This window comes from Aptenodytes patagonicus, chromosome 2, assembly GCF_965638725.1.
Source record: "Aptenodytes patagonicus chromosome 2, bAptPat1.pri.cur, whole genome shotgun sequence".
NCBI lineage: Eukaryota > Metazoa > Chordata > Aves > Sphenisciformes > Spheniscidae > Aptenodytes > Aptenodytes patagonicus.
The window spans coordinates 143891773-143919459 of NC_134950.1; the positions used below are offsets into that span (position 1 = coordinate 143891773).

General features: G+C 39.2%; 1 protein-coding gene across 2 annotated transcripts in view; it reads left to right on the forward strand.

The window, feature by feature from the left end:
- SLC25A13 (solute carrier family 25 member 13) overlaps positions 1-27687 on the forward strand; it is a 106033-nt gene that overhangs the window by 39994 nt on the left and 38352 nt on the right. For both annotated transcript variants that reach the window (XM_076331463.1, XM_076331464.1), the window contains 7 exons: positions 14347-14486; positions 21132-21278; positions 22851-22989; positions 23817-23910; positions 24087-24171; positions 26313-26397; positions 26857-27015. In XM_076331463.1, the coding sequence (XP_076187578.1) occupies positions 14347-14486; positions 21132-21278; positions 22851-22989; positions 23817-23910; positions 24087-24171; positions 26313-26397; positions 26857-27015 (849 nt within the window). The remainder of the gene's footprint in view (positions 1-14346; positions 14487-21131; positions 21279-22850; positions 22990-23816; positions 23911-24086; positions 24172-26312; positions 26398-26856; positions 27016-27687) is intronic.

Genomic DNA, 27687 nt, shown 5'->3' on the forward strand with positions numbered 1-27687 from the left:
TGAGAGTGGGATCAAGTCCTTATCAAGGTTAGGAGACTTAAATTAGGGGGTTTGTATACTGTGGAATTACAGTGTGAAAGGAACAGAAGAAAAGGGAAAGGATCGTTTTTCACTATACTGCTGCTAAGTCTAGTATCTCAAGGATCGCCTTATAAGTCTGTATCTCATTTTATTGTTGTAAGAAAACAGCATGGCTTATCTGTGCAGTCATTGTTTTTCTGTATACTGAGATAATGCTATAAATATTTTAGCTTATACCGAATGGAATATAGGGCTTCCCAGCTGTGAACTCCACATTTTCTACTAAGCAAATCATCTAAATCTTATTCTTCTACAGGTGCACTTAGCTTGGCACCTTTGTAAAATAAATTAATAATGGGCTTTGCGTCAATGAGCTTTTACACTGAATGCTACATCCAGGCTGTGGATATTTGGAGAAATGTTCTGGGTAAAGAAGTTCCAGTATTTAATACTTTGCACTTACTTTTCTTGAAAAATGCTGCAGTCTTACTTGAGCTTCTGGGTTGAAAATGCCTTTGCATTTTCACCATATGTTGACATCTGTACAATTTTAAATGTTTCATTTCTTTCAAGGTAACTGTACCTCGTTCTTTGACAGAGCTAGCATCTATTTAAAAGAGCTGGTCCACAAGCAGTGTGTGTATTGGGGGTGGGTGGGAAGTATTTCTAGTTTATTGCTTTTCGAGGTGAATGAAATGGCCACTAGTAAATTAGTGGGCAGTGGCTGACTGAGAATACACCTGGCCGTTGCATCATGTTGTAGATTTATCTGCTGCTGAAGTGTCAAAGCTTTGACAGTTTGCAAGGAGTTAAAGCTCTCAGCAGGAAAGTGGGAGGAAGTTTAGCCGGCTTTTAAATTCGAGGCAAAGAGCAAACCATTGCTTCTTACTGTTGAGTGTTGACAGGCACATAAAAGCTGATAATGTAAGTCCAGGGGTTTAAGAGACTTAGTAGAGTTGCTTTTTTTTTGTTGTATGACTGTATTTTAATGCCTCATTAAAGAAGCAGAGCCCTTTGAAATTCTTTACTAGATGGCGTTTAAAAAAAGGCGAAGTGGTTGGGTAAAAATGTCAGTGTTTAAAAACTAAGTTGTCTTAACCTCCATCTCTAATTTCAGATGGATAAATGAAATGATGGGAGCTAACAGTTCTGAGCTGTGAATAACGCAGCGGTGATATCCAGGGACTGGAACTTTCCTTTTCTTATACTGGTTCTCACAGCCCTACTGAAGGGCAAAATAAGTGTTGTCCATGTTGGTTTTGCTCACAGAGAAAGGAAAGGCACAAAAAGAGATGTGATTGCCTGAGTCTGTGCTGCCAACCAGCGTTGAACCTGGCTTTGAAGATTTTAATTCTGATTTGTTTTAAAGTAGAATTTCCCACCAGACAGAAATTCTTGCTCTTGTACTTAATTAAATGTAGCTGTGGTATAGCTTATGTTTTTCTAGTTTTGGATTTTTTTTTTAAAGGTCCTCTAATTCAACCTGAAGCTGTTTCAAAATGGATGCTGTGCTGTGCTGCTTTGAGAAATATGAGTATGCTGTAAAACAAGTCAGTCCTTTAATTTAAAAAAAAACGAAAAAGCAAAACAAAACCCCCCAAACCCAGCAAAAATGCGAAGGCAATGGGGAACCCAAACCCCAAGTTGTTGCTTGTTTATCGTAACAGCTGCAGAATCAAGGAATGTATTCTGCTTTTGTCTCAAAACAAAATTTTATTTACGTGTAGACAGCAGCTATTGTGGGTCTCTGCTTCTGTTATTAATTATATCAGTACAGTTCTTAGGTAAACACATTAATTAAGGATACATCTTACTAAGCACTCCTGTTTGCTTATCTGATACTTGAATTGCCTGAATACTTCTTTGTAAACTTTCTGGAAGCACATAGCTCTTAACAGAGGTTTAAATAGCTCTACAGCTATTGTGATGAGCTTCAGAGTTTTTCCTCTTACGATAATGCTCTGATACTTTTTCAATATGCAAAGAATTATTACAGGAGTCTCACAATTGCTTTCCTGACCAAAGGATTAGGTTCAGACTGTGTGAGCTAGCTCTTGCTTTTGTTCCAGAGGATTATTTATTTTATGCTTTGCCCTGTAATTGCTTGGTTTGACTTCGCTCTTCTTACGGGATCTGTAATTCTTTTTTTTTCCTTGCACAACACCTAGCTTAGTGATGCCCAGCCTGGTACACTCAATACCATGTAAAGCAAGGAAAAGCTAAATCTGAACTACCAAAATAAATTGCTGAGGTTGTAAGCTTTGATCACTTGATAAATTGCAATATTCAGTATTTCTCAGTGAAATTTCCATTGCTGGTTCAAATTGGTTAGAAACCATTTGTAGCTAGTGATCTGTTAGCTTACACCTACACAGTGAAACATTTGTTGGTTTATAAATGACAGTTGCCTAGATATGGTGATCCCAATGGCAAATGCAAAATTTGTTTCGTCTCTGATATTTTTTGTTGTTTGTACTGGATTTTGCACAAATAATGGCCAGTTTTAATTAAAAGAGGATGTAAGGTAGACTTGTTAGTATATTTATTTGCTTCCAAACAATTTTTGAAATCTTCTTTATACTGTTTTCAGAGAATTTAATTTCTAGACATATGTCAACTTGGCAAGTTTTTCTTGTTTTGTTTTTTCTTTTAACTATAATGTTATGTAACCAGGCAGACTTTCATGAAGGCATCTAAGTAAAACAGAGCGTGTTTAGTCACAAAGTAAATCTGTCATTTTAAATATTAGGAAAAGTTCCATCCTTTTACATAGTTGTGTTTCATTTGGTCTAGAAAACACAATTGAGTTTTCTAAGTCATCCAGAACTGAAATTTGGTGTTTTGGTTTGTTCTTTGTTGTTGGTTTTGGTTTGTCTTTTTTTTGTCTTTTTTTTTTTTTTTTTTTTAAATCAAAGCTGCCTACTGACAAACATCAGGCTGAAGGCTGCGCATATCTCTTGTTCATTACCAAAACCCAAGGAACGATCACAGAATCATCAAACAGTTTATGCTGGAAGGGACTGTGGCAGCCATCTGGTTCAAGCCCTTGCAGTGCCATCAAGACCAGGTTGCTCTGGGGGCAACATCCAATCAAGGTTTTAAATTTCTCTGAGGATGCAGACTCTGCAGCCTCTATGAGCAAGCAACACACCGGTGTTCGACCAGTGTTACAGTGAAAAATAATTTCCTGATGCCTAGTTGGGATTGCCCATGTTCCAGCTTGGGAACAAGTTCCTGTCCTTCCACTGTGCATCTCCGTCTTCCCTTCACCCTCCTGTTGGGTAGTTGGAGACAGCAATGAGGTCCTCCTTTAGCCCGCCCTTCTCCAGGCTGAGAAACCCCCATACCATCAGCCTCTCCGCACGTCATGTGCATCAACCCCTGGCTATCTTATATGGAGAAAACAAAAGTGGTATTTTATTTTAGTTAGCCAGGTTATGCTGTTTACCTTGGTGGAAGTGATCTGTTTTTTTTATTATTCTTCTTCAGGGCAAAAGGGGTAAATTTAGATTTTGTGCCCTCATGGGGCCTAGTGCTTTCCAAACCTGTGGTCTTCGGGCTCTGGCAGTTTGTTCCTCACTTCTAAGGAGGCCAGGAAAGGTAATAAAGAAATGTAAGGCTGTTGCCAGTAAACTGAAATTATGGATATCCACAGCTCAAGTAGAAATATTTTTAAGGGACTGCATCTTGGAAAAATGTTGAAAACCTTTTCTGTAAGCCAATTATGCAATATTCTGTGTATAAATTCATGTTATTTCCCCTTACATCCAAGGAGGACAGAAGAAGCAGACAAGCTTGGATCCAGAGTCTTAACTGCTGAAAGTGATGGTACTCTTGGAAAGAGCCTGCTTTTTGGGGTATTTGCAGTGTTTAGCAGAGGTAACAGATGTGCTCAGGTATCTCAGTCAAAGATCAGGGCGAAGCTGAATTGGACAGTGTATGGATATGTCATGAGGAAGTGAATTCATAGTTTTTAGAAGTGAAAAGAGCACAAACAACCAGAGCAGGTGGAAGGTAAGAGGATTTAAAAGTGAGAACATTTTCAGCAGAGGGTTGAAACTTGAAGCTTATCATAGATCTTTTGACTGGGAAAAATCATGAAGGCACAAGCATGTTCTCGTGATAATGTGTTCATTAACGTAAAATTAACCTGTAAGACTGCTCTGTCGTTGTTGAAAAGTTTGGATAGGGCAGTGAAGTTATAACCAAATGAGTTTTGTTCAGTAGCTAGTGCCTCTCTCCTAAAGGGGAATGCGTGCTGAACTTTTTGTTAGGATTCATACTGGACTTTATGGTTTGCTGGGGGCTTTTAGGGAATTTTTTGGTTGTTGTCATCTTTAAAGTCTACTTATGACATCTGAAAGGTTAGCAATACTGGTCTTAATCTCATCTCTGTGTACAACAGGTGCTATACAGCCTTTGTTGCTTCTTCCAACCACAAAATGGATGTGGTTCACATCTGAACGGAAGCAGCCACTTTTAGTGAGGGACTCCAGCCTCCTGCTTCTCTGCCCTGCTGTGACTGCCTCGAAGGGTGCTGGCACTCCGTTGGGGCTGTCGCAGTACAGTCTCTTTTCTGCCTGGAGATGTGCCGAGTCAACCAATTCATTTTACGAGGGCAGCCCAACAAATACCATAAGCTTTTGCTTTCCATTGATGTGCTCCAGATGTTAGTATGTTACCTGGAGGTGAAAAACCATTGTGAAGGCATCCATTTTTTGATACATGTGGAACTTTATTGCACTTCTTTAAATGACCAGTTTGTACTACAAAAAGAACCACCTTGTTTTTTGGAACTTTTTTAATGACTTATGAGCTGTGTTTTCCGAACAACTGAATGTAGATGCACAGCAATATCAGATTGGCATGCACGTGTTGTATGGTATCTTGTCAGAGATCAGAAGAACTGCTCAGAAGCTGTTCCAGTTCAGTGGGTCAAAAATCCACTTTTTATGAAAGGCTAACTGTAGATTTGCATGATTGACAATAACGGTTCCAATTTTAAAAGATAGAGGTAACAGAGAGCACTTCCAGTTGGTGGGATAATTCAAGAATACTACATGCTCAGATGGCTAAACCATTGTGCTTTCTGCTGCTACTTCATGCTACTTAAAAAGAAAAAAATAGGTGTGGAAAAGGTGGGAAAAAGCCAATTTGAGAGTAAATTTCAACTATATGAGGCCACTCTTTGGTTAACGGTAAGCTGAGGGTTAGCCATCTTTCATACAGCTGTATATCCTGGTGGAAAAAAAAAAACCCAACATGATTACTAGGCAGCATTTGGGGATGAACCAGAAGCTTCCACACCAGAATATGTTTAAACTGTGGCAGGAGCAGTATACCACTTTAAGCTTGATTTTTATTTTAATTTTTTCCCCATCCCCTTTTCAAATTGTCCTGGAATTACAGATTAGAAGGTAAAAACTTCAGCAGGCCCTAAGAGCTAGGAAGGTGTTTTGTTATTACAAATTTTAATATGAAATTTCAGATAGCAAAATACACATACTTTTGCAGTGTGTATAATTCAGTTTTCTAAATTGGAAAATCTGCTGTTACCTAGCAGTTAATGACTATTTTTTTCCAACATTTGGAATGCAGGACCTGATTTGATAAGCTGATAAAAGAAAACAAAACTGAGAACATGTTGGAAGTGCTCAAAGTGAAAATTACAGTTTAGGTAGGTTTGGGGGTAGATAGACATTTTAATTGAACTAAAATAGTTTTATACTAATACAGTACTGTTGTGGGAGTACATTTTGTGGTGCATTTGAAATTGAAGTATTTAAGTGGGGGAAAATGTATGTTAATGCTTTGCAAGAAAGTGATTTTTTTTTTATATACCATCTATCTAAGCAAAATAGCTGTTAAAGAAATAGACCTCTCAAGTCTGTATTGGAGAGTAAAGTTTAGGATAATTTCTTTGAGCCAGGAGTTTGCTTTTATCACTTCGGTTGGTATATTAAACTGCTGTAGGAAACAATCATGTGAATTCTGAAGTAAATATGTATTCCTGGAGAACTACAGCGAAGTCAGCCCCTGCCAGGGCAAAGAAAGGTGTTGAGTCAGTCTGGATTCTGAAAGTCCTGTGTTTTTAACATCTCCATGATAGGTATAACAGAAATGAGTCCAGATGATGATTTCAGTTACCCACATGGAAACGAAGGCATTGAATTTGATAAGACAGCTTTGGTTACACACAAGCAACACTGGCTTATGTTAAGCAGTGGAAACCCCTGCTTGTCCATTACAATTCAGCACTAGTCCACAGCTGGACTAGCTCAACACAGCTAAATTGGTTAAAATTACCATTTTTATTACTTCAGTTTAATTTGTCTTTGGGGATTTTCTCTGAATTTGGAGTAACTAGTCCTATAGAAAAATAAGCTACCACTTACACATGTGTGCACACACAAAATTATCAAAAGAAGTGAATTCAGTTTTTTATACGTGTTTATATGCAAGTGTATACGTGCAGCCACATTTTTCAGGTGCAGGTGAAACTGATCTTAGTCTAAATGGATCGGGTGCACTAATGGAGGGTTTTGCACTCTTTTGAATGAATCTGTTTTAAAACAGTAGCACTGCCACATGACAGAGCACAGATAAATTGCACTGACCTGAGCTGCTATCTTTTTTCAAATCAACCCCCCACCCCCCTTCTTGAGTTGTGTAATACAATCCCTTTATCTTCAAATTATGTGCTCTGCAGTTTGAGTGTTCTATCAGATACCTTCCTAGTAATATTTTAAGAAGGAAAGAACCTAATTTAATTTTTTTTGATTCAGAATTGCAGAATAGGTTGTGGTCCATGTTTTGCAAGGAATTAAGAGGCAGTGAAAATACAGCATTAATGTATTATTTCAGGGTTTCTAACCTGTGGAAGAAGGTGGCTGTGACAGCCTTTCTTGCTCTTACTGCTTTGTTGAGAGAAGTTGAAGGGATGAGTACTTTTCCTTTGCAATCCTTAGTAATCAAGCTATTCCAATGTGTTACTTAATTTACAGCATGGCCACTATAAAACTGTTTCAACCTATTTCCTTGACAAAGCAGCAGGAAGATCAAGAAGGTGATTGTAGCGCTTGTACTTCCAGAGTGTTGTACCTCTTCTGGGTGAATGGGGATAAATGGACAACCCAGCCAAGTACTTGGACTACACATCATTCCACATCTTAGCTGAGCAGATGTGATGTGGACATATGTTTTCCAAAATAAAAAGTCATCATTATAGAACAGTCCTGGTCCCAGACCGTAGAAGGATGGAAATAAACTCTAACTAGCTGTGTATTTAAAGTTCACAACAGTAAATAGAAAAACAACAAAACAAAAACCCAGACCAAAAAAAGCCAACCCAAACCTTGGATAAACCCAAACAATTCCAGTAAAACAAGATAATACAAAATATTATTACTTGAGTATTTTTGACATGTATGTATGCACATCTCTGTACACATGTGCTTTTGCACAAGTTTATTGTACTTTTTCTGTGGCCGGGAGCAGCAAGGGCTGGCGGCTTTGCCAGGCAGGTGACCCTGCAGCTGAGTGAGGGTGCCAAGAGGACGGGGCATGGGCAGAGACCACCCAGCAAGGGGTGCAGTCCCATGCTGCCTGAGCAAGGACAGCAGAGCATGTCTGGTGACAGTGACCAGGGTCAGCCAAGAGTCCAGCGAACGCCAGACAAGTCCACAGGGATGAGGCAGGTCCGAGGTCAGGCTGGGAAGCCAAGTCAGGGGGTCTGGGTCACCAAAGTGCATGGGCAGGTGCAGGCATCCCTGCGGGGTGGCTCAGACAAGGAGGACCAAGGACCTGCGACGCTGCTTCTCCCAGCTCCTCCTCCCACGCCTCTTTCCACGGACCCTGATCCACATGCTCATGGGTGGGGCATGGGGAAGAGGTTGCAGAACCTGGTGGTGCACTCAGGGTCATGAAGATTATGGAAAAATGTAGAGTTGTTTCAAATGGTCAATGAGGACCCATTGCAAAATTTGTGGAAATCATTCTGTTCTCATCTCCGCTGAGCTTTAGGTCAGGTCTTGCTTGGCAGTTGTCAAGGTGCTGGGGTTTCCTAGTCACGATAGTGAAACAGCTGCTCTTATCAATAGTTTAATTTGACCAGTTGGACTTCCTTCTTTGCCTTTTCTTCTGTGTAGGATTTATTTTAAATGACTTTGAAAAAAATGCACTTTTTTGTTACAGCCATTTAAAGGAAATTGTTTCCAAATGCATGAACGGAAGTGCTTAACCATTAACAAAACATGATTTTATAAAGGTATCACCTTTTGTCTGAGCAGAATGACAGGGATTTGCATATTCCGGTTTAAAAAACCTTATCTCTTTATACTAAAATATCTATTCCACACTCTTTGCATTAATTTTGCTTCGTTTAATCCAAGTTGTAGCTATAATGCTCATGTGTTCCTCTTCAGGGCCTTAAGTATGATGAATGTAGAAGCAGTTACTGCCAGAAGGGTTTGAAAAGGTTATTGGTGCATGTAGAACTTTTGTTAACTTACGATAGTTCACATCTTTTCAAATTTGTCTTTTGTTTTCCTCTCTGCAGAAGGTAGCCTGTGTCCTTTACAGAAGTTGCTATTGCCATTTTCATCAGGGTAAATCTCATTTTTTATCAAGGCCCAAGGTTTTGGTACAGATTTTCTATACCATGCACAAATTGCTTAAATGCATAAAGGTGTAACATACATCATATATAAAATGTATATAGCATATAACTTATATAAAATAAAGCCAATTGTGACAGCTTTTCTGCAGAAATGTTGCAGCTATTTCGTAAGGAGAGTGGGATTTTTGTAGATAATCATGAGATTTTTTTCTAGCTGTGCGTTGAGATAGTATTAACTTTGCTGGACTGAACGATGACACTGCATGAAACATTTAGGTACTTGTGCAAATAAATAATTTGAAAGAATTTCAGATTTAATACATCAGCTATTTATGTGCTGTAGCCTGTAAAGATTTTAGTAGCTTGTTCTGTCAAGTGACTAGATGGCATGTGCAACTAGTTCTCCCAATAAACTTGATTAATGTGTAGAAGGAGCTGAGGATTTCTGAGTTCTTTTCTTAAATGTAAAATATAGTGAGAGAATGACTTGCAGTTTGCTCCTTTTACAATTTCAAATTTCCAAATAGATAATTTTCACTTGGGGAACCCAGTGGTCTTTATTGTGTCATGAGGGTCTGTGGTTATTCCAAAGCACTCACTATTTCTAGTTATAATTCTTAATCACAGTATGGAAATGTGAATGCGGTATACTTGTTTGTACAGTAAGCATTTAAACATAGACATCAGTACACTGGAGAGAAGAAAGTCCCCAGGACCCAAAGGACAAAAAACCTCCACTGTAAACCAGCAGGCAGTTCACCTGGAGGGAGAATAGAACATCTTTTTTGTACAGTGATCAGAAACCAATGCCAAGGTATCTATTCTTTAATTAGAGGCAGCGCAGGGAAAAACAATTATTTATTATAGAGCTTTGCAATTTATTTTAAAATTGAGTTTCAAAGTTTAGTTTTTTTAAAGATGGACACAAATGACAGCATGAATTTCTAAAAATGAATATTTAAAATCTTCTCCTTCAACCTGCTTGCTTGCTTTCCAACAGCTCTGGTTCAAACAATGCAAACACAAAAATGGTTGTATCTTTTGCTAGCTTTAGATCTTGTGCTCTTACAGCTCCAGACAGTGGAGCATTGATGTTTTGTCTTTTTAAAACTAAAACAAATAAAGTGTTTTAATATCGATTTAAAAGCTTCAGTTTATCAGATGCTTTTATTAAATACCGGTTTAGGATCAAACCACAGTTGCCCAGAGAGGTTTTGGAATCTCCATCATTAGAGATACTCAAACCTCAGCTGGACATGGACCTGAGCAACCTAAACTGGTTGGACCTGCTTTGACAGGAGGTTGTACTAGACAGCATCGAGGTGTCCCTTCCATCACAAATTCTTCTGTGACTCTGTGAAACAGGTTCCTTTAAAAAAACGTCTGAACAAACAAAGTAACTCCTGGCTACTGAAGGACATTGCTGTTCTTTACTGTGTTTAGTTCAGGAACTTGTGGATAGCCATGGAACTTCAGCTGCAGGTTTAAGGTGAAACTACATTTTAAAATTGTCCATTTTTTATTTTAATACTGGACTTCAATGATTAGGAGATGATACTGTTAGAACTGAACAATAACTTGGAGTGAGTTCTAGTATGTAATTGGATACATTTTGATGGTTAAATCACAGGCTAAAACACTTAAGATTTTTTCATGGAGCACGAATGGTCTTTAATGTTTGAATCAGGCAATCTGACTACAGACAAGACTTCAGTCAGTGACATTGTTGTAGATGAATGGGTGATGAGACTGGCGAGGAAAGAGGAAAAATGCTGTCCACTGAGTGTATATAGGAGTTTGTGAACCATAAATAGTTGTGAAAAGGAAGTACCAGGTATGTGTAAAAAGGCAGTGGCAAACAGGGTACCATGTCTCATGCTGTCGTGGTTTAACCTCAGCCAGCAACTGAGCACCACACAGCCGCTCGCTCACTCTCCCCTGCACCCCAGTGGGATGGGGGAGAGAAATGGAAAAGTGGGAAAACTTGTGGGTTGAGATAAGAACAGTTTAATGATTGAAATAAAATAAAATAATAGTAATAACAATAACAATAAAAGAATATACAAAGCAAGTGATGCACAATGCAATTGCTCACCACCCGCCGACCGATGCCCAGCCAGTCCCTGAGCAGCGGCCCCCCCGGCCAGCTTTCCCCCACTTTATGTACTGAGCATGACGTCCCATGGTATGGAATGTCCCTTTGGCCAGTTTGGGTCAGCTGTCCTGGCTGTGACCCCTCCCAGCTTCTTGTGCACCTCCAGCCTTCTCGGTTGGTAGAGCATGGGAAGCTGAAAAGTCCTTGACTAGTGTAAGCACTGCTTAGCAACAACTAAAACATCGGTGTGTTATCAACATTATTCTCACCCTAAATCCAAAACACAGCGCTGTACCAGCTACTAGGAAGAAAATTAACTCTATCCCAGCTGAAACCAGGACACATGCCATCAAGGAATCAGTAGAAGCACAGTAGGCAATCTTCCAGTCAGCTACCTGCACTGTGTAATCCAACATGTACTCTGTCAGAAAAGCACCTGGTATTAGTTGCTAAGACATACTGACATCAATATACAGTATGATTTTGAAAAGATCAAGTAGCAGAGGGAGTTCTCATGCTATTGTACTAAATACCTACACTAATGCAGTAGTCTGTGTTTTCCAAGTCATAGCAAAAATTGTGTACATCTCCTGCTTGGACTGTTCGGAAGGATATTTGTACTTACATGAACTCCTGAGGCATGCATGTAGCCTTTAATCTCTAAAATAGACAAGGGAATGCAAATGCCCTGGATATATTCCTAGCTGGCTTGATGAAGTTTTAAGTTCCATTGCTGAGAGTTCCTTTGCCATTTATAATGCCAATAATTAAACATTGTCTTTAGTCTGAAATTACCATTCTTTTCACTTCTTGATGTTTGATTTTCTTGAGCTGGATTTTTTCTTTTGGGACACAACTAAGGAGGGTTTACAAGGCACAGAGTTGGGGGAGCAAGATGCATTGTTCCTTCAAGATAGCTAATGTATGGTAACTAATTAAAATAAAATTACAGTGGCATAATCAGAGGATACTCTGTAACTTTCATATGTCAACAAGTTGAAGTAAAGATTGTGAGGAGCCTGGCCCCATCAAAAGGAATTTGAGACTTTTATACTAGCTAAGATTTTCCTATCTCTTACCTCCCATCAAGTAAGAAAGCACCTTTTTTCTCTGACAAAGACAAATCTGGAGTCCAATCAAACATAGCTTTTGGTTAAACAGTGACTTGTTCTTATCTCATCCAAACAATATCAGTGTCTTGCTCTGGGGAAATTCAGGAGATGGGATCGGAGAGAAAGAGGAAGCAGATGAGCATCTGATTTCTGTGCAAGAGACAGGTACCGGAGCTGTTCGGGAATATCTTCATTCCTTTGGAAAAGCAGAGTGGTTGCTACCAGGAAGAGAAAGCCTTAATTTCCTCTTGCTTGCGGACAACATGGTCTGTCTTCTTCATGCTGGTTCCCTTCTTTGAGGGGTGGGGAAGGAAGTCTGGCAGAAAGCAGGAGCTTTACAGAGGTGGTCTCCAATGACATGTGGCAAGGTGCTTTGAGCTGTGTCAGTAGGAAGCATCCTAAATAAAAGACATTCAGTAGAGGGACAGGGCCTCACCCTGAACTGATTTGCTTTCCCTCCTGTTGCCCCGAGAGCAGAATTTTGCTCCTGGAGAATGCTGGCAGATGAGATCTAAGCTGGCTGTGATGGAGCTTGAAGACATGAATGAACAATGCTGTCCTGGGGGCACTATCTGATGTTGCTTGAAGAAAATTCTCATAGGACATTAGGACTTGAAGTTCTGAATTTTAAGAATTTGAGGTTAACTGCGGTCAGTCTTTCTGTTCGTAAGTTAAATCCAGCTTGTTCTTTCACCACTGATTCCCTGGGATCAGTGGGTGGTGTGTTTTTAAAGATGAAACTACTGACTGTGTTGAGGGTTGGGAAGAAGTTCACAGTATCATCTCTGCTCTCCCCATGAATCTCAGAGTATGAACAGCCCCATGCTTTAGAACAAGCTGTCCTTGTGGGTAACACCAGCTGCAGTGCTTTTGGGTCTGTGTCCCTTTCACCTCCTTGGGGCCATTTTTTCCTATGTCTTTATTCTTCATTCACTTGGGCACTTCCTAACATCTTCCTGGCTCTTGGCCATCCCACCCCTGCTCTCACTTTTTCCTTCTTCCTTGCCTGAAAGTGGGAATTTCACCCTGGCTGGGTTTCCCCAGGTCAGCAGAGCCGCTGTGCCTGGCTGGCATGGGCTGAACCAGAAGCCAGAACTCAACCTGTGCAGGACATGGGATCTCACGGCTCCAAGGGGTCGGCTCCCACCATTGCTTGGGGCGCTGGGGTGAGGTGGAAGGCAGCTCCCAGGCCTGCCTGGTAGGCAGAGGCTGGCTCTAGCGAGGCGGCTCCCAGCTTGTTCTGCACACAGGCAGGCACAAAGCTGTGCTGATTTCCTCGCCCCCAGGCACCAGCCGTGCTTGGGAACTGGCTTCCAGCTCTGCTGCTTGCAGAGACAGACAGGAGCTCTGCGTTTGGGCTCCTGGTCTTTCTTCCACAAAGCGTGAAGGGGGCAAGAGACCAGCTCCTGGCCCTGCCTGTGGGTAGGGAGTGTCTCCTGCAGGAACTAGCAGGAGACAAGAACTGGCTCTTGGCTGGTGTTGCTGGAGGAGTCATACGTCAGTTAGGAAGATGTATAGCAGTTGGGAACCTCTGGCCCTGAGCTTGTCTTCAGAAGATATCTTTGCCCTATATTTTTGGCCGAGACAGACTGTCACATTGAAGTGGGCGCTGTCGTGTGAGACAAGTACTTCCTCAGATCTTGTTGCTGTTTCCATTAGTTAAAATATGTATAGTCCAGTTCCAGCAATGTATGGTCCATATTACTGATAGTATAACTTGGTGTGTTTCAAATAGTTGTTTCTTCACCAAAAATGCCATGTATTACCAAAAAATCTGCCAAACCTGTAATAAACCATTGCCCAGTTACGACTACTAAACTGAACTAAAGTATGAAGCTTGCATTTAGGTGTGATCAAACAAACTTGTCCTGCTGCCCCCCTCCTTGTAGCAGAGGTCTAGGGTTAAAGTCTGCTTAGTGCTGGAGCTGGTGATACGTTTGTGTTCCTGCCTGCCATGTCCCCCCCATCCCCTGTCCTGCGTGTCACTGCTCCTGTAAGGTAACTACAGAAAAGTGGATCTTGCAATACTAGTATTTTTGTAGTTGATTTGCTTGAATGTGGAGAACTCTGTGAATAATACAAAAGCCTGAATAATAGTGACACAAAATTTTCATTGTTAGCAGCTTGAAAAGATAGTGCTGAAAATTGGTTAGCTTTAGTAATCTTTTTATAAATTGTCTTTTAATTTTAATCTTTTCTTGCTTGACTTTGAAACTTGAAATATCTAGTTGAGTCTCTTCTAATCAAATGCTGTGAGTATAAAACTTCACAAATAAAGAGATTATTCAGAGGTTGCATTTGTGAGGGTGTTCAAAACTTTTCATTTGTTATGATACTGGTCAACAAAAAAATCAGGTTTGCTTTACAATGTTACTAATTTGTATGAACGGTGTAGCTTTCCTGTTAGAAAATACCATATTTGTTTTACTTGTATAAATACATGCTTGTATCTATTGTTATTTTATTTTATTATTAAATGAACATTTTTCTTTTCTTCCCAGAGGATGCTAAGCAAGTTTTTGGCCAGACCACAATTCATCAACACATTCCGTTTAACTGGAATTCAGAATTCGTACAGCTGCATTTTGGAAAGGATAGAAAAAGACACCTAACATATGCGGAGTTCACCCAGTTTTTACTGGTGGGTCTAATACAATACAGTTTTTCAAGAGTAATAAGAAGAATGCAAGAATCAAAGTATTTGCAAACTTACCAAATACCACGCTGGTAGGAAAGTTGCAAGATAGATGAGTGTAGGCTTTTACAGTCAGAGTGCTGGACTTTAATAGTGTGTTGATAAATAGGATATACTTGTGGTAAAATTGCTGATTCAGGCTATCTGGGGTTTTTTTCATTTCTTTCATTTTTGGCATCTGTGCACAGAAGGTGATCTTCTCTACACTGTTGTGTAGACAAGAGACGTGAAATCAAAAACCTAGACCTCAAAGTCTGAAAATCTCCTGTATATTTAAATTGCATGAGTCAAAGAATGCTAAATAACAGTACTGAACATTTTGGACCCAGTTACCACACTGGTATTAAGAAGAAGTACTGTCTGTAGACAGCATGTTTACCAAATTTGTATTTAATTCAGTCCTGATATCCAATAAAGATGTTGTTTTGCTGCAAGCCCTTTCCACACCCTTCTTTACTTTTGGCCTTTTTTGAATTAAAAGTATCTCAGGGAAATGTGGTATATAGAGAATAAAATACAGTCTTTCTTTTGCAAGGAATTCTTGGCTATTCACACTTTAGGGTACTTTGTTACAGAAAATATTGTTCTAATAAAAAAATAAACAGATTATCTGTATTTCAGCAGTACTGTTAAAAATAGTCTTCAGTAGGAAAAGTGATCCTTGAAGTCGTAAAACACGTGAGTTTCTTATTTGTATTCCTTCTGAATACTTAATGCCTGTATTAGTATTTACACTAGAGAGTTTTAAAATGGGAACCTGCTTCAAGACTGCAAGGTTTCTTTTTTTCTTGTTTACACAAGTATGTTAGTTCACAGTAGGAGGTGGTATCATTTTGATGAGGAATAATTAAGATAATGCTATTGAGACAAATGTTTCAAATTGACTTTGTAGAACAGAGCCTAATTAACTTTGTATGAAGAGGACGTCAGGTATCACATGATTAAATCGTATTCCCTTAGGTTTTGTGTTGACTATTGTGACTCCTAAGTAGCTAAGACATAGAACAGTTTTGTGACAGAATAGTGAACTAGAACCTCTTCTGGATAAAAAAACAAATGTGTCGCTTGATTAGGAAAAAGTGTCTGACCATGTGTTCCGATGTTCATGTATCCTGATTTTAGTGGATTAAAATCACAGTCTTAACAGAGTACCAATCCTGTTTGGCTCATGTATCTGTTTGTTTAGAGATCTGAGGAAAACCTGAAGAAAAACCCAGAATGAAAAAAGGACACTTTTTTGCCAAAAAAAAAAAGGGGGGGGGGGGGGCCGGTGAGGGAGGTTAGAGCCACAGGTCTAAAAGAGCTCGTAACCTCTTGGCTGGGTATTTGGAAGATTTGAGTTCTTTCTTTGTGTCTTTGGGTTCTTTTGTGTTTTTTCTTTGAATTAGGAAAAGCAAGAGCTGAGGCAGGAGTTTTCTAACTTTGGAGATGAGTCCTAACTACTAGGCTTTCTCATCCTATGGAGGGATGTTCCTCTTTCCTTGTCTAAAAGGACTTTTCTTGGATGTGATCATATTCTGGGGAGAATTGTATTTGGTTTTGCTGTGTCTTGCCCCGCCTCGTTGTTTTGTTTTTTTTTACCGGCTCTACTGCAAAAGTGAATCTTAGCTAGTTGCAGTGCAGGGTAAAAGGTTGTGTTGGAACACGTCAGTGGTCCTCATTAGCCAGACAGCCCTTTTGGTGATGATCCATATAGGACAGAAAGAGGGAGGAAGAGCATAAACATGGAGAATAAGGATGACAATTGTGGGTGTCCTCTAGAGAGGTGAGATGCATTCAGGAAAAGTTCTAAGGCTGCTAATAAAGATGCTCTCAGCATTGGTGCAGGCAGCAAGGACTTTCAAATAAATTAATTGTCCTAAGACTCTGCTGAAGTTGTCTGCTATCAGTACAGTCTGTTAGGATGCTCAGTCAGTCACAGAAATTGGGTACATCTGTTTACCCACTTTCTAGAACTGTAAATCTTTGAAACACATAGGTTTCCTTGCTGATTCTTGCCTTGCAGCGTTGTATTATAGATACTGAAGTTTGGGCGCAGAAATGACTCTCAGCACAAATAGGAGAGTTAATGTTCACAGGCACAGAAATCTTCCTTTAAGCTCTGTAACTTTTAGTACTCAGCCTTTCTTTCTGACATTCTGCCTGTGCATGAGTCAGTCTTCTTGGTCTGATGTCTAGACCTTGGACCTTAGACAGCAGGAGACCACAGTGGATACCAAATTACCTTTCTGCATTCCTGATGTGTGAATGCTCTTTACATTGCACTTAACATGGACCAGATGGTTCTGTAAGGTGCTTCAGGTACTGCTTTGTAAGTACAATGCAATTTGCAACTTTTAATGAAATAATCCAGCTAGATTCAAATTCATTCATGTTGGGTCCTATTATGCCACATAAAGTTGTTACATATTCATTATCTGTTGCAGTATTTGGGCTGATCATCACTTCTGGCAAAGCTGAAGGTACATGGTAAATAAGAATATATTTTATCCATGCACAAGATGGATCTCTTCTGGCTTTAAATAAGAAGGGTTTATCTGGGATTCTGAATATTTATATCCTGCCAGCACTTTTTTTGTCTACAGTAACAGAGATGCCCAAAAGTATAGCCTCCAAACTGCTTGACTCTAATACAGTTAACAATCTATTTGCATCAACCCAGAGCTCAAGGTGTGTTGTTTTACCCTGCTTCTTACTTTGCTAGCTTAAAATTAGCTCATATGTCTCCACTATATATCTGTCACATCTATATCTGTTTGGATATGGTCATGTTCCATCATCACTTAAGTGGCAAATCTGCTTCACTAAGAGCAACATTGGCCCCTTTCTCAGCATGTAAAATCTATTCTGCAGGATGAATTTTAACATATGCTTATATGTGGGCCTGGTAAATCCATTTCCACATTGTCTGGGAATTTATTTGTGCCCAGCATATTAGTTGATGAAGTAGTACTCTTTATAATTGAACCCCGGGATCTACTCCAGTGGCAAGAATTGTGCTGTATCTGATGACTTGTAGATCTATTGTGATGGAATCCAAACATAAATTTCTATCTAAGTGGAAAGTAAAGAAGCTTTTAATGAGCTGTAAGTGAAAGCTGAGGTAAAATCTCTAGATAGGAAATAATTTCATGAAAATTCTGGTGCCAGCATGCCTGCCGTGATGTGCAAATTAATTTTTCACAAAGTCTTGTGCTACCTGGGAGAATTCTGGACTTCCAGCATCAAGGGAGAAGCTTGCTTTCTAAGTATGTGTAAGTTTACAGAAAGTCTAGTTGGAGAAGGTTCTTTAGGATGTGTACTTTGTATTGCAAAGCAATGAGGATTGTATTTCTTTAAATCTTAATCTGTCTAGGTAAACAATATTGGACTGAAATAGGTGAAACAAAAATTATTGCAAGTCAGATAGCATCTCTAAACACTACAACTTTGATTTATTGTTTTTCAGTTTATTTTTAAGGTGGTATTTTCTATATTAGCTGCATATACAGAGCATAGGCGATGTTACGAACATCTCATAAAGATCTCCCTGATAAATTGCTAGTAGCTAGTGAGCCTCATTTTGAACTGTAGTTAGTCATGCTGTGAGATGTCTCAACTTTCAAGCTTGGAGACTGAGGGAATGGATAGCCTTTCTTTTGAGTTAAACACTTTAAGGAGTTTATTACGTTGGTATGCAATGTACAGTGATTAGAGAAGTGACATCTGTCTGGTTTTTTGTGACAGACTTTATAGGAGAAACTTAGTTTTGAGACTAAGTGTGTTACCATGTAATGGTCTGCATATTCTTGTATGCTGTGTCGCTGCCATGGTCATGGTTTGGGAATGTCACGTGGCTGAAGGTCCCTGTGCTTTTTTCTGCTCGGTAGAACTGGAAAATGCATAGCACAGCTCAAAATAACCATAGCCTAAAAAACACCCTACCTTTCTGAGAAGGTGGGATGAGTCTTCTGTATCTATTTGCAGTATGCTTAAACCATTTCATTTCTGAACTAAGGAGGAGGTGCGAATAGGGAGCTCCAGAAGACTGACATCATCCTGTTCGGAGTTTTGTCTTGCTGTCTATGTACAGCTAAGCGGCTTTTTCCTAGCTGACAAGAGTATGGGCAAATGGCAGCACTGAGTCCTTGACCATGTGTTTAACCAAGTGATTAAATTCTTCTCTCTAGTGGGTTCCACATGTACCAAGAAGATTGAAAGGAATCATGTTAGCAAGGAGAGGATGGGGTGTTTTGGCTTGTACTCAACTGTAGTACTAACAGCCTTTTTGCAATTAGCTGGGTGATGACAAGAAACATGCACTTAATGTATCTCTCTGGAACGTGAGCCCCGCTTTGTTTCTGTGGCTGAGACATCACTGTCAGCCAAGGTCCCACCAATGGTATACGTACCTCCAAACTCGCTGATGGGTGTACACAGATGGTAACAGATTGGACTTCTGCAAGTGGTGTCCAGGTTTTTTACTGCATTTTAGTGCTGGATTCTGCCAGCACAACACTGCCAGCAGTTTCAGTGGTTAAAACAAATTGAATGAGAGAAGGTGGAGAAAGCAACATTCACAGTTTCTCCTGTAATCCTTCTGCTAAATTAGATTTATTTTTTCTTTGGTGATGCTGCCACTTAATGACGAACATTTCTGTTCATTTGTTCATACGTTTCCACCTGCTATGTGGTGAGTATTTAGGGATACAAGAGTTACTATACCTAACTCCTCTTCAGAGCTCTCTGCCTCCTGAGTAGCTGCCTGCCTCAAGCTGACAAAGTTTTTTTGTGTTCTTGTGCTCCTCCCACTGTAAACCTCCCAAAATTGCTTGCTTCCAAATTTCTCTTGAAATTACAGTCACAATTGGAGTGAAGCAAGAGCTTACACGGCTGCATCCAGCCAGAGTGAATATTATTGCTGAATTGTAACACCTCCACATAGGGGGCTGTAATGTAAAGGAAACGTGACAGAACTGAAATTGTAACACTTCAAATTATAACCCCCACAAGCGTTTCTCATCAAAAGCAGAAATTTCTGAATAATTCTGTGAGTGAAACGCAGTGTTGAAACATTGATCAGTCCTTTCCCCCCACCACCCCTTTCCTCCTTCTGCCTAATATATTAGGAGGTTTTCATCATACTTTTCAGGTCAGGGTACAGTGATTTAATTAGAAATTAGGACTAAAATTGGAGAGGTCAGGAGGCTGAAATGAAAAGACAAGCATGGTTTGAGTGGCAGCATGCATCAATGGCCGTGGCATGAGCAGAAGGAGGGATGGTGGCTGCAGGCCTCCGGCAGGTCTGATCCTGCGCCGGCTGAATTTGCCTTTCGCCCTTCACTCCCTAGTCCCTTGAATGCTGCTGTGAGATAAGTATCAACTTACAGGAGATCATATTCACCATTAATACATCGTGCTGGGGATTCTTGACTAGCCTGAGTCTTGGCTTAATATGACTTCTAAGGCATATATTTGCAAATATAATGGAAATAATAGGATAGTGTCATGGTTCACTGCAAGACTTGCTTAGTATTGCTGACATACTTTTGCTCTGATTCCATTTTCTGAATAACTGATTATGAAAATTTATTCAGACTAAGCACTGTATTTCCAGTGAAGAAGTTTTTATGAGCCTTGAAATCTAAAGGGAGGACATGGCAATGATTTGTTTTCCCCCATTCAGCAAAGAAATATAGATTGGGAAGTCTAACTACATCACCAAAAGGTATTTTTGGTTTTGGCAAACCTGTAGAACTGAACAAAAAGTTCGTATGTATTATCAAGTTACTATCTGTGCAGGATTGTTCCTTTTAAATGAAAAATAAAAAAACCCGAATAAAGTAGTCTAACAGTAATTTATGAAGAAAGGGTGAAGGTCACAGTGGGAAAAGATACAGTTTTGAGAGATTAAATGCCTTTTTTCTCCCCTCTTCTCTCAGGGGTACATTTGAATCACAAAATGAGATTATCAGGTGGTTGCATCAGATAATGCTTGTGATTGATCTTTGCCTGTTACTACTGCTGAAATATTGAGAACTGATCTTTAATCAGTCACGATACAGGGAGTTCTAAGTTAAACTGCTGGTGTCTTTTGTAGACAAATAACTTCATGTTTTAAATGAGGATTCTTTTTGAGGGAATGCTTTCAAGATTAGTGGGTGTCGATGTGGAAATCTCTGATGATTGCATTGTCCTCATTCAAGGAGTAGCAAACGCTTTTACAGAAAGTATTTTGACCTGCTGTGACACATGCAATAAACTGGCTAATACACATCATGGAACACTTTAATGTTCATGAGTGGGAGATTACCTGCACTGGTGTGTTGATACGTGCCCTCCATTTCTCAGTTAATGAATTGCATGACCTAATGTCCAGACAGCAGAGAAATCATGATGGTTGTCCTAGATATTGAGCTCAATGATAGAGACCATATATGCCACCAATAGAAAAGGCTGAAAGTTACACATACAATATCCAATTAAAATTAGATTACATGTAATCATGTTTTGTTAAGTGTGAGATATCTTGTAGGATTGCATTATATAAAATCTAGCTATTAAAGTGATGATTTTGAACCTAACTTTTTTTTTCCCCCCATATGTTTTCAGGAGATACAGTTAGAACATGCAAAACAAGCTTTTGTGCAGAGAGACAATGCTCAGGCTGGAAGAGTCACAGCTATGGACTTCAGGGACATTATGGTCACTATCCGGCCACACATGCTGACACCATTTGTAGAAGAATGTCTAGTAGCTGTGAGTAGTTCTGGTATCCCAACTGGGAAGGACCTGGGATACAGACATGGGATTTCTTTTTTATGTATCTCGACCACTATAAGTGGCACGTAGTCCAGCTTATGGATGCATGTTTTTAAGTTTAGCAGTTATTATGTACAAATATGGAAGTTAACCCTTATTGCAGAATATGTATCCTCAATGTTCCTGGTCTCCTGAGACAAAAGACAAAGCATGTAGATGAACCTTAGTATGGCCTACAAATGTAGAGTTTGCCTGACTATTTCCAGTCATTCTGTCATAGTAGACTGTGTCAAATATGTCAAAATTCCATTGCATCCCACTTAGGAAGTCATCCTCAAAGAACTTGCTTTGTAATGTCAATTCTAAGCTCCTGAGTGTAATTTCCAAGCACCTGGGGAAGTGTATGAACTGGAACATCACCCAAGGACATTCACTATATATTAACTGATAGTTGTTACACTTGAGTGCACACTTTTTTTCAGCTTGAAGTGCATAAACCAAATTAAATATTACAATTCTGCAATTTCACTGAAGAAAAAAAAAAAGATACGTTCAGTTTTGACCCCAGTTTCTAGTCTTGAGAACTTGTAGTAGCACTTTCCAAGTAATCCAAAGTCTGGCCATATCCAGGTTTAAAGAAATCTGTTCTGCTTTGACTTGCAAGGGAGAATTCCAGGGAGATGTGTGAAGTGATGAGAACTGCAAACTCTGGACAGAATATTGGAAGAAGCAGACAGCAAAAAGCATAGCCAGAAGACTTAGGGACTGACAATGAGATCTGATACTTTCTTCCTTGATTCTCTCCCCAGTCTTGTTATCAGCTTTCCTGGGTCATATACTCTCTCATAAAACATAAGATAAGATTTTTTATTCTCCCTCAAGGTCAATTAAATTTTGGCAAGCTTATGCATTGTTTTCAGAAATTTGCTTGATCACTGATCTTATACTTTAAATAGGGAATTGATCCAATAATTTTTCTGTGTGCAGACCCAATACCACTTTAAAATGAAGGTTTAGGCTCAGTTCTCATTTGAGAATGAATAACTGTTCAAGCCTTATTGTTCCCATTTTGTTTGACTGCCTGATATAAGCCTGAGAGCTTACTGCTGTTTTTCCGTAACTTGAAATGCCTGTGAATTTAAATGTTTCAGTTGACCTTTTTCAGAATATGTTTTGATTTTGTTGAAATTTTCTGTATAGTAATGTACTTTACATGTAGAAGTAGATTTCCTCATTACTAGAAATAAGCCAACTTATGAAACATTTCCAACTGAAGCAGTACTGAAACTTGAACTTTGTAAATTACTACTGGTTATGTTGTTATAATCCTGCATATGTATTTGTTTAGGTTTGTAGGGTGGGGAGAGTTTTACATTCTGGTCATGATTAGTTTCAGTAACATAAGAATCTTTCATAGTTTTCTTTATTTTGCAGGTTTTTTTAAAAAAGCAACCCTGCGCTACTGTCACTCTTGTAAAATAACACTGCTTGAAAACCTTTATTTCAAGATTTTTCTTAGTCTTGTAACAGTCTCCATTCTCTTTTCTTCTTTTACTGTCTCTACTCTAGGCTGCTGGAGGTACCACTTCCCATCAGGTCAGCTTTTCCTATTTTAATGGATTTAATTCTCTCCTTAACAACATGGAGCTCATTAGAAAGATCTACAGTACTCTGGCTGGAAATAGAAAAGATGTGGAAGTCACTAAGGGTTGGTAGAAATGTTTGCAGTCTGGAAGTTTCCTTGGGCGTTTGGTTGGGGTGGGTGGAGGGAAAGACCTCATCTGTATGCTTTTAAATCAATGGGAGAGGGAGAAAGCCTGCCTTGTTAGCATTCCTTGGTACACCACTCAGTTTTGTACACTCCTGTTGGAGTCCACCCTCCAGGTTTTTCATTTTGTTTCAGTCAGGAAAAGGTCCTAGTAAACTGGCGGTGGGGGCAGGGTGAGGAAAGTATGTAAAGATATTTAAAAGTTTAAAAAACTTCCTAGGACTCCTGCCAAATTGGCAGCCTATTAAAGTGACCTTCAAGGGTAGTTGAAGAATTCCATAAACTTGTATTGGCGGCACAGTAAGCTGATCTACAAGCTTGGAACAAGATGTTATCTGCTATATCTAACCACTTTTATAGAGAATTCCCTGTGCAACGCCAAAGTTTCATTAATGTGGCCTATTGGGACTATGCATGAAAAGTTCCACATCTCTTGACTCTTGGGGTTTTTTTCTGTTTGCTTTTTATTTTTTTTCCCTCTGACCCGCAACTGATTGATACCGTATGTCAAATATCCTAAATCCTGCTGATAGCACTAAGCTTTAAGACCAGAGAGTTGTACTTATTTGCATGAAGGATAGACCATTTAAAACATACATTTATGGAGTGGCAGGAACACTTTTGTGGTGGGTCACTTTTATTCCCTTTCTCCCTCCCCTACCAGCATCTTCTACTTAATACTAAAATATAAAGCAACACTGGGATGCTCTGGATTATTTGTTCTGGTTTGATTAGTTTTTCTTTTCTGTATTTTTATTCTGTTGCAGAGGAGTTTGTTCTGGCAGCTCAGAAATTTGGTCAGGTTACACCCATGGAAGTTGACATCTTGTTTCAGTTAGCAGATCTATATGAGCCACGGGGGTAAGTGGAGAATTATCTATCCTCCTCTCTTTCCTTTCCTCCTCTCTCCTTCTTGGAAGGATTGGGAGGTGGTGTTGGGGAACAGGAGATTGTAGTGTAGTGGTCACATGCAGGTAACTTCTTGTGATCTGAAAACCCATCTCTAAGCAAACGCTAAGCTGAATTAATTTCCTCAGGCGCATGACATTAGCTGATATCGAAAGAATTGCTCCTCTGGAGGAAGGGACATTGCCCTACAACCTCGCCGAGGCTCAGAGGCAGGTAAGAACAGAAGCCAGTATGATGCTATTATCTGTTTTCAGTGCCAGGTAAATAGATAGCCAACCTCCTTCTGTGTTGTCAGCCAAGTTGCTTTTCTCTTGTGTTCTGTAATATCTGTGAGGAATACCTTCTTGTTAGAATTTCTTTTTAACCTGTGTCATGTCCTCTCCATCTCTTCTCTGTGCTGCATTTTGACAGGTTAAATGTAAATTTACTTTGGAAAGATAAAATGTATATGAGTGTCATCCAGCTATTCAGTAAATATTAAGTGTATACCTAATTAAGGTGTTCATGTTTTGTGATTCTGTTGCTCTCTGTTCTTTTTAATGAGGAAAGACGACTTCCTGCTTCGAATATGGATGGTAAATTCAGCATCTAGCCTAGGAAATGGCAGCCCTTGTTCTGAACACACGTGCATGTTCCCGGCTTCAGAGTATTCTCTGCTTTGCCTTATGCTCTGCTGAATATCAAAATATAAGAGATTATGTTTAGTCTACCATCACAGTTTCGGTAAAAGCATTAATATTCTGTGCATTTGCAAAAACTAAAGGATATTGACTTTCAGTGGTATAACAGAAAATGAACTTTTTTTGTGTTTGAGGCAAAAAGAAATAGGAGTGTTCTTTAAATGTCAAACCTGTTGATTTTTTAGCTTTCATATTATTGTAGCATATCATATTTTTATTGACACAAGTTTCTATACAGATAGATTAAAAACTAACCCTCTGTTTCTGTTTCTCTCTTTCTCTGTCTCTATTTTAAGGCAGTCTTAACTTTGTGTCTTGTGAGACTAAGGGGTTTTTGTTGGTTTTTTTTTTTCCTGCTCTGGGTCTGTGCGGAGACGCCAGTTTGACCACAATGAGTTGATGCAGGCTACATTTTTAGGACTGTCAGGCCTCTGTGTGTGTGTGTGTGTGTACACATGCATCTCCTTTGCTTCTCTTTCTTCTCCTCCTTCCCCTACATGTGAACACCCCCACCACCGCTCCAAGAGAGTATCTAGGGTGGCGGTTTTCTGTTTGTTTGAGCAGTGACTAAATGTTGACTGTGCTGGGATTAATTCAAATGAGTTGGCTCCCAAAAGCTCACCATCTATTCCTAGAAGACTCCTAAAGGAGTTAAAAGCATTTGCATTGGACTGAATATCAAGTAATGTAAGTTACAATAGGTGGCAGTAAAATGTAGCCAAAAATGCGATGGTGAAAGTAGCAGCTTCTCCAATTTTTGCTTTGGGGCCACTATCTTTGCTTGTATGATTTATGCCATTTTAAGAGGCTAGGACATATGAACCTGCTTAAATCTTACCATTTCTTCTGCATCTGTGTCCTACCTTTTCATTTTTCCATCCAATTCCTTTTTGATGTCAGCTGCTTGATGCTGAGACTGAAAAGATATTCAGCTACATTGATACCTTCAACTTACTTTCTGGCCAACTCCAGCCACACTGGAATATTAGCTGAAGCCTAAACACATTTTCAGGAAAAAATATATCCATATTTTTATTTTGTCCTTTTACTTGTAGTATCCTAAAAAAAAAGTATTACAAAAAGTGTCTTAACAACCCTGCAGAACTTTGTTTTCCTAATTCTTTTGTTTCATTAAATAGCAATTTTAAATCTGAAGCACTTCTGAAATTTATTTTTCATTGGGTTGAATCTAGCACTTATATACTGTGAGCAAAATGAAATTGTGGGGGTGCTTTATGAAACGTTATTCTCCTTTAGCTAATATGTATGAACAATGCTTGAATACTTGTTTTGATAGCCTGAGAAGTAATAGGTATACCTGGTTTTGGTGATAGTAGAAAGAAATTCCAAACTGGAGTTGCTTTTAGCTGTAGAAAATTAATGACTTAAGATGCAATATGTGTGCCCTCATATGCACATTTGGACCACTGATTTTGGAGTAGTATCAGTCTTTCTTTTCTTTGCTATTCCAATCTGAAGAGGCTACATTATATGGCACTTAGAAATCAGTGGAAAAGAAATAATAATTGAAAACAAAATCCTCAGTGTATTGTAGGATTTTCTCCAGGTATCTTTATACTTATATCTGTCTGATCATGAGATGTTCTCTCGTGAAATACAATGTTCTGATTATTTTTCTTGTCTTTCCTTTTGTTTTAAATCCTGCCTTGACAGAAAGCTCCAGGCGATCTGTCTCGACCTGTTCTCATCCAGATTGCAGAATCAGCGTACAGGTTTGCCCTTGGTTCAGTTGCTGGAGGTTAGTCATGGCTGAGCAAAAGAACATTCCTCTTCAATGTTTGGGTTTTTTCTTCTTTTCTTCTGCCCTTCTTCTCCTTCTGCCTTTCATTTAAGTGTGGAAGGCTTCTCAGTCTTTCCCTTGAAGCCGTGTCTAAGGGATGGGATGACTATAAGATTGAAGGGGAAGAGGTCATCTGGTCTACGAGAGTTCTGGAATTTACGAGCCATTGGAGTTTGCAGGTGGTGTTGCTATCTGATTTGTCACCAAACCAGTTTCAGAAGAATCAGATTAATAATGAGGTAGGGCCCGGAAGTGCTTTTGGTTAAAACTGTGGGAGGTAGTTTAATGTATCCAGAATATATCATGGAGAAAAAAGATACAACTGATATTTGAGATATAAATGTGGAAGATGACAGTTGCAGTCAAACACTGCAAATGCAAAATCATGTTTTCTTATAGCTTGATTTTTATTTGCAGCTGTTGGAGCCACTGCAGTCTACCCAATTGATTTGGTAAAAACTCGAATGCAAAACCAGCGCTCTACAGGCTCTTTTGTGGGAGAGCTTATGTATAAAAATAGCTTTGATTGCTTCAAGAAAGTGCTACGTTACGAAGGTTTCTTTGGGCTTTATAGAGGTAAGTTTAAAAGGTGGGATATACTAATGATAAGATACTAATAAGAGTTCAGTGGAGCTCTGGATTTTTAAGCCTATTTTATTAAGACCTCAATTTTGCCTGGTTTGTGCTTTTGCTTCTATTCTGCTATAGGTAAAGGGTTTGCAAACTTCTTAGTAATTAAAACCTTATTGTAATGAGAATATTTCTGTAGGACCTTTCTGTCCTTTCCTTCCTCATCTATTTCCTACAGCAAAAATATACTGTTAGTCAAGTTTTCATTTCCTTAGCAGTCCTTAGTACCAAGCATATTTTGTCCTGTTTGATAGAAGTTAGATCATCCATTTTTGGTTTTTTGTTTCAGTGTTCTTTCTTAACTGTTTTCCTTCTATTTAAAAACATAAAAACATAGAGAAAATATGGTACCTTGTTATTGACCAGATCTCCTTTTTTGATATCTTTTGTGACAAAAAGGTTTCTCTGAACCAGTTGCATGTGCTTCACTAATGATTGGGAATAGTCATCTTTATCAAGTTTTATGTATACCTCTTCTTAGCTTGTCACTGTTGAGTCAGCCAGAGAGATTAGCTGGGTTTCAGCCCACTTAGCTTTGTATACATAACTAATACACCCAAGTTATGAAGTTAGCTGTTCCAAGCTCCCTTTGTAGTCAGTGGAGAGAGCTCCAAAAGC